At 37.0% G+C, this 8,223-nt stretch overlaps 1 protein-coding gene across 1 annotated transcript; it reads right to left on the bottom strand.

Annotated features, from left to right (window-relative positions):
- Nucleotides 1–1,580: 1,580 nt before the first annotated feature.
- trhrb (thyrotropin-releasing hormone receptor b) lies at nt 1,581–6,729 on the bottom strand. The gene is made up of 2 exons (XM_046834359.1): nt 5,794–6,729; nt 1,581–4,089 (listed from the first exon to the last, which is right to left on the bottom strand). The coding sequence occupies exons 1-2, from the start codon at nt 6,541–6,543 to the stop codon at nt 3,706–3,708; spliced, it is 1,134 nt and encodes a 377-aa protein (XP_046690315.1). The 5' UTR covers nt 6,544–6,729; the 3' UTR covers nt 1,581–3,705.
- Nucleotides 6,730–8,223: the final 1,494 nt, after the last annotated feature.

Here is an 8,223-nt window from a genome sequence, read left to right as displayed (position 1 = left end):
CACGAATGGCTGAAATGTGAGGTGTCCCAATAAATTTTGTCCAAATATTTTGTAAAATATTCTTTGCAAACATTTATTGTCACTGCCACAAACCCATTCATCATCGTCATTATCCCTTCTGTGTAGTTGTACAATGCTTAATGCTTCCTATTAATCACGTGTATAATGATGGTATTATCCTGGCATGCACAATCTTATTTTTAGTCTACTGTGACCCACCAGTCAGGCGAAAATTTAATATGAGTGAAAGATTGCGGTGAGATGAGAGTAAAGAAAAAGGTCATTTTTAAACCGGAGAGAAGAGCAGAGAGCAGGTCATAATTATAGTGTGAGATGATTTCACGATGAATCTGCAAGAATTTCTATAGCTGTTGTAGCTCCAGGACAATCTTATGGGCCGCTTTATCATTGGAATATAATTTAATTGAATCTCTGCACTCATTATTTGTCAAATACATAATAATGCCCTTAAATTATAGTATCATTTTTTTTCTATTTGGAAATTGTAAGCCTTTTCACTCACTGACCATTTGAATAGAAACACTTGCACAACATTTAATTGCTCCAATTATCCATTTGCCAGCAGTGCAGTACACACGAATAGAATAGGAAAATATTTAATTGACATGATTGTTGGTGTCAGATGACTATTTCGGATCATTCTGTTCTGGGATTTTTACACTCTACTCTACACTCTCTTTACACAGAATAATTAGAAAAACAACAGTAGGTGGGTGCAGTTTTTTAACTTCCTTGTTGATGAGATTGTCAAAGAATGTCCAAAGACTGGTTTGAGCAGACAGTAAAGATACTTAAACTCAAATAATTACTCTTTACAGACATTAAGGTTGAAAAAGCACCTTAGAATCCATACCAAACCCTTATAACCAAAGACCACATAAGGTGTTCACAAAAGTGCAAATTTCTTATTGTTTTGTTGGTTTTAACACCATCTTTTTAAAAAATACAAAGACTGTTGGAGGTGAAAATTCCAGATCAGCAGTATAATGAAATATTTCAACGTGTACATCTTACATCTTATCTACCATAAACCTCTTATATTTGTTGAAAATGGTACATTTCAGTGGTTTGGGCACTCATTTTTTTTAGTCTTTGGTACCTTTTCATACTTCAGGTCCACCATTTTGAGGTGAATTCATACTCATGATTGCTTACCATAAAAGGCCCTGATTATCCACATCATAATAATGTCAACATTTTTCAAAGATGCAGTTTCTCTCAAATTCTTTATTTTAAATGGTTGTACTGTAGTAAACCTGTACTAACTGTATATTTTATGTTATCTGAATATACCCTCACAGTCCACGCATTCCAATCAGCCAGTCATGTGGCACTGTGCAATGCAGATGCAGGTCAAGAGCTTTGTTCATGTCCCTATTTTCTAGATTTAATGCAAACATTACCTAAAGCTCTTGACCTGCATCTGCATGATTACAAATTGCACAGCTGCCACATGATTTTCTCAATGACAAATGTTACGAATAAAGTAGCCAGGCAATCAATATAAACCAATTTACAGTTATCATTAAAAACCCACACTTCCCTGTCATATAAAAAACGTCATTTATTTGTATGGGAGTTCAAGACTTTTGTAGTGCTACCAAAAAAAAAGAATCAGAAACACAAGCATAATTCACAGTAATTATATCATGATAGCAATAATTATAATCATTTTACATGTTAACAAAGCCAAATAAAAGCAACATGCAATAGATTCTGATATTCTTTTTACTTTTTCAGTATGAACAGCAAAAGGCAAAATACAAAACATTTCTAAATACACACGTTTGTTCAAAAAAATTAATTTTTTCTCCACAAATCTTGCACAGTGCTTTTTTTTTTTTATCTTTTTCCTCATCATAGTGTGTGGGTGTCATTTACATTTTCTCATCATTTGAAGGGCAGACTATTGGTACAGTCTCCTGATTATTCTTATACAATTATTAGCATAATTTAGCATATATTATTATTATTTTTATTATCAGGGCAGGTTGATAAGTAGCAGCACTGCAGACATCATAAAACCACACACATTATTCCAAAACAACAAGACAGCACTATAAACAGTATTATGAACAATGAATACTGAATAGGTGCATACATAAAAGCGAATTATGGGAATACAATTAATTGTAAATGTTTCTACACTCTCAGATAGAGATGCCACCAAATACAGTTTTCCAATTAAACAGATAGTGTGTTCGAAATAAATACAAATATAAAATGCAAAATGTATATATGTTTTTTTCCTTGTAAAAAGCTTGTCAGAGGACTTCACAAGACATTTGAATGAGACCCAGTACTCAGTAGAATCCTGCTAAGATGTTTAACTTTCATGCAGCCACTGGTAAATTGTCAGATATGAGGTTTGAGGTTATTAACAATGAATACATTTGTTAGAATGTTTAATGGGCAAGTAGAAAAAAAATTTAAGTATAAACACCAATAATGATGTGAAGAGAAGTTTTGGGTTTTCTGGCAGTTTATGAGAAAAATCTATGAGATAATGATTGAAGTGTTTCTGATGGCATCAAGATAGGTTTCATATTTCATAAAAATAAATAAAATACAAAAACGAATTAAGCAACATATAAATTAAATCAAACACCATACAGTTTTAGGCAACGTCCATTTTGTGTTTAAATCAGAATACAAATACAGAGACAAATACTTAGAACAGTAAAAATATACTAATACAGACAGCAGCCTTGTGCTACACACTTCCTCTCAGAAAAACATACTAAACTGTTCCATCTTTTGTACAATTCGCGTGTCTGTTACTTGGAATAATATAGAATAATGTGCACTTTTAAATCTTCTCAAATGTATACTGCATTCATTTTTGCATATAATAGAAACCATTAAAGCACTAATGAAGGACCCTTGATGGTACTACTCCAGCCAGAACAAAAAACAAAATGTACAATATTCATCATTTGAGATGAAAACTCATCCTGATGTTATTTTAAACCCTGTACAAGACCCCAGTGGTTTGGGGAAATCTTTTAATTCTCCTTTGGCAACTTTTTGTACATCAGGTCTCCTGTTTTACTCATGGTTGCTTACCATAAAACATGTCCTGATTCTCCACATCATATTAATGTCATCATTTTCCAAAAATGCATTTTCACTTACATTTTTCATATTAAGTGGTTCATGTGTTCAGTAAACATGCATTGACAGTATATATGATCTGATACAAATATACATTCACAGTCCACTTAATTAGGAACATCTGTACATCTGGACAATCATGGAGTTATTCAGAGACCCAATCATGTATCATACTGCAAAGCAGATACATATCAAGAGCTTCAGTTTCATTTTTATGTCCATACATCAGAATACGCAGAGGTTGTATAATGATTGTTTAGGATAGCATTCTATAAAGTCTACAGACAGTGAAACATCCACTCAGCAGCAGGGTTTGTGAGGAAAAATGCTGATTAAAGAAGAATAGAAAGGCGTGTTTGGACTCACAAGAATATCAAAGTGACTCATAACCACACTTTATAACTGTGATGTGCAAAAAAGAATCTCCTTATCCACTTGCTTAGCTTATTAAACATTATATTTACATGAATGAGCATGTGTATATGAGTGTATAATGAGTGTACTATACATCTTTTATACGTAAGTGTCGCTTGTAAAAGATCCCTGATTACATATCACAGCAAGAACCTTCTAATTAGGTGTCAGCTCTTCTCTTAGATTATTTGGCACTTCTGTCAGATCATCGATTTCTGTGGAAAAATGGTCTGTGCTTTCGATCATGGATGTTTCTTTAGCAGTACTGTAGGTCAGGGCCACGCTGTAGGCTGTCTGCTTTGCCTGCGCCTTCGAACTGCATCGGCAGAGCCTCTTAAATGAGGCGCGGAATTTCTGTGACATGGCGTTGTAGATAACAGGATTGATGGCGCTGTTTAGGTACACGCAGGTGCGGCAGAAAAGCAGGAACCAGGGGTCCAGGTAAGCCTCATGGAGGAAGGAGTTAACCACCACAAGAGTGCGGTAAGGCATCCAGAGCACTGCGAACAGAACCACCACCACTGCCAACATCTTTATCACCTGGCAAAGGGGGGAAAACCACATGAGTGCATTTTAGCCTGCAAATGAGAGTTATAGCCACTTTGTATTTTAAAGAAACCCTCTCGAATCTGTTCTGACACAGAGAGTTTGAACCTTTTGTTATATGTGATTGTATTGAGTAAACTGAGTGTATAGCCTATGGATTAATACCAAAGAACTGGTAAGGCTGTAATTTTTGTTTTTAATTTTTGTATGTTGTAACAGTGCTTTTTTTTTTTTTTTGCACCAGAATTCTATTAAAAATGATTCTCCACTATAAACCCTGTTCTATAATACTGTTTATCATATACAACAATTATCAGCGATTAACCTACAATGTTGCATATCACAGACTATATACTTCATGCATGCATACACTATATGGACAAAAGTATTGGGACACCTGAGTCTTCCCAAACTGTTACCACAAAGTTGGAGGTGTGCAATTGTATAGGATGTCTTTAAAAGGGGCAGCATTACATTCCCCACCATGAACTCGAAAACCTAAACCTGTTCCAACATGACAATACCACAGCTCCATGAAGATATACTTTACATGGGTTGGAGTAGAAGATATTTAGTTGCCTGCTATAAAGCTCTAACCTCAACCCGATCAACATCTTTGGGATGAAGTGGAATGCTGACTACACCCAAGACCTCCTTACCCTACATAAGTACTAGACTTTACTAACACCCTTGCGGCTGAATGAGCACAAATCTCCACAAACACACTCCAAAATCTAGTGGAACATCTTCCCAGAAGAGTGGAGCTTAATACTGTATTTCAGTATTGCGATGTTTATAAAGCACATACCAGTCTTATGGTTAGGTGTCTGTTAAATGAATGAACATATATATTCACTTTGTCTTTCAATCATATATTCAAATCATCTGTAAAAGTTTCTACAGTGCATAAAAGATGGATTTTAATGTAACAAATGATCTTTGAAAGACTGGAATATTTTGTCTCTCAAAGGAAAAGCCTCAGCTCAAACCAGTGAACAGAATATAGAACATTTCAGGGTCCTTGGCCTAACCGTTTTGTCCAAGTGTATTTACCTCAGGCTCATGTTTATGCTTCCACTTTACGTGATACAGTATATAATACAGTATACATAAATAAATGCTGTATTTTTTTACCTGTGTTATTCAAATATGATTGATTTATGTTCACATGTAGGCCATGATTTATAAATATGAGTTACATTCATGTGATGTTTACGTCCTGTTTCCACGATGAATTTATTTGCACGTCATGTTTCAATGATGCATTTCAATTCGCATGATGTTTACATGATGAATGTATAATCACCTGAAGGTTACATGGTGCATTTCTAATCACGTGAGTTTTACATGGTTTGCATTTATTTTCACGTGCTGTTTCCACGATGCTTTTATCACGCCATGTTTGCATGATACGTTTATATTTGTTTACATTAACATGCAAGTTATTGTTCAACTGGTATTCCACCTGGTTGCATCTATGATTTCTTAAGATATGTTTATTTTCAAGATTACCTTGCACGTGTTGTATACGTGCTTCCATATTTTTCTTTTATTAATTCGAACAAGTCATTACTCTTTAAATGTCTGAATGCATGGTGTTATGAAAATGCATCTTCAGTCGTGATTAGTTTCTGTTCAGTTCGTAAGGCTGATGCACGTGCGTGTGATTTCCCTGACGCACGTGCGTGTGAGACTCACCTGTCTGCGCGAGGCCGCCGTGGTGCTCGAGCACTGGACCGAGTGTTTGATCCCGGAGCCGTAGTGGCCGTTCTTCACCTTCTGTTCAGGCAAAGCGTTCAGGAACAGGATCCTCGCGATCAGTCCGTACAGGACGGTCGCGAGCGCGAGCGGCAGCACAAAGAACACGCCGAAGTCGAAGAAGTAAATGGGTAAGTAAAGTTCCCGGGACACTCTGTAGGCGCAGGTCACGACGGTCACGTCGCCGCGCACGAGCTCCTGCGTGTCACTCAGGTAAAACCACATGACGCAGTAGAGCGACGTGAAAAGCCACACGGCCAGGATGATGCGTTTGGCGCGCGCGTACGTGCACAGCGACTGCGCCTTGATGGGGTGGCAGATGGCGATGTACCTCTCCACCGTAAACGCCGTGATGGAGCACGAAGACGCATTGATGCCCAAGTACTGGAAGTAGGTGATGCCGAGACAGCCCGCGTGGCCGAACACCCACGAGCCGTACGCACTGTCCGCGACGCTCGGCAAGCCAGCGGCTGTCAGCACCGTCAGATCCGCCACGGCCAAACTCACCAGGTAGCAGTTCGTCGGTGTGCGCATGTGCTTCGTGGTAAGCACCACCAGGATCACCATCACGTTCCCAATCATTCCCAACACGCATATGATGAAGACCAAAAGAGCACTGAATACTTTGTATTCTAAACTGTGGTCCATCCAGGGGCCCAAAGTGTGGTTGGTTAAAGTGAAGTTCTCCATTACTTACGCAAAAAAAGACAGGAAACTAGGACTATCTTCACATCATCTTACATGCAACTTCTAAGTCCAGCTCAGACTTATTTCAGGCGAAGAAAACTTTTCTCTTCTTGTACGCTGAAGTGAAAAAGGTCCCAGTTAAAAGCAAAGAGATTCTTGGGCATGTGCGTGTTTCATCAGAGGAAGGCAGTGAAGAACTGATCTCTCTCTCTCTCTCTCTCTCTCTCTCTCTTTCTCTCTCACACGCACACACACACACACACGCGCGCGGGCGTATGCGGTCAGCACTTGCGGTGCTGAATTTTGTCTCCTCATAGACTGGATCATTTATGTGCAACGCTGCACGTTCCAGGACGCACTGTAATTCAAATCAACTGATATATATTTTAAGGAAGTTCATTTCGATTCCTTTGAGCAGCTTCCGGTGCACTGTCAATTCCTTTGCGTCATAAAACTTTTTTTTTTTTTACTTATTGCACCCAGAAGCAAATTATGCGCAATCGATGAAAGCAATCCTTTGAATGGACCCAAAGTAATCAATATGCTGCCTGAAGCATCGAGCGTCTTTCCTTCTCTTTTTTCTTGCTCCCTTCCTTTTTCTTCCTTCCTCTATTTAACTTTAACGATCTCAGTTTAGATTTAGTTTTTTTAGTAATTGAAAAATAAAGCGCATAACATTTATGGGTCATAAACCATTACAAAATAAAATAATAATAACAATGATTATTATGATGATAATAATAATAATAATAATAATAATAATAATAATAATAATAATAATGTATGTTATCTGAAACCTGGAAGATCTTCCAAAAAGATTTTTAATAACCAGGGAACTCATCCCTCCTTAATTGTGCAAAATTGATTACTGATCTGCATCTATCTAACAGCACAATGAGACATGTGCACAAAAAAAACTGTCCAATTTATTAGTGGCTACAGTCAGCAAACAGTCTACTAACCAAGGTGAAATTGCAATAAATCACAAGAAACTATGAGAAAAAAAAGTTAATACTCCCAGAAGTTCACATCCCACGTCCCTAAATTGCACCACAAAGCCAAATGTATGTGGACACCTGACATTTGCACATTAGGTACATTTTTGAACATCACATTCCAGATGTATTTTCCCCTTTTGTTTGCTTTTTTAACAACCTAATCTAATAAACTTCATTCCTGCTTTGAAGAATTTCTACCAGATATTGCAGTGTGACTAGGAATTTGTGATCAACTAATGTTAAGGAAAAGAAACATTGGTGTGATTGACAGCTGTCTATATAGTATTAACCAGCATAATACTTATGTTATTATCATATGTGCATATGAATATTCTTGTTCACCAAAATGTTCACAAAAAAGTTATTCAGTAAAAGTAGCCTAGCTTTTGGGGGCTGTAGTAGTAATTGGTGACTCTCTGATTATCATGTTATTCCCTATTTCCACCCTTTTCATTGTAGCAACATACTGACACTGAAGATTACTAGCCCAAGTTTTAAACACATCATAAATCTTTACCTTATCAATAAGTACTTGGTTTTTGAAAATGTTATAAGTGCATCAGTTTTTCCCTTTGTAGGGGCATTTAAAGGTTACGTGTAGATCAATTTAAGGAAACATTTTCTTACCACAAAGGGAAAAATTACATCCCATACTGGAAACTAAAAACCAAACCACTAAATTCTC

This window comes from Silurus meridionalis, chromosome 22 (genome assembly GCF_014805685.1).
Source record: "Silurus meridionalis isolate SWU-2019-XX chromosome 22, ASM1480568v1, whole genome shotgun sequence".
Lineage (NCBI taxonomy): Eukaryota > Metazoa > Chordata > Actinopteri > Siluriformes > Siluridae > Silurus > Silurus meridionalis.
The sequence above is the reverse complement of the archived record's forward strand: the minus strand, read 5'-3'. Positions and strand labels throughout refer to the sequence as shown.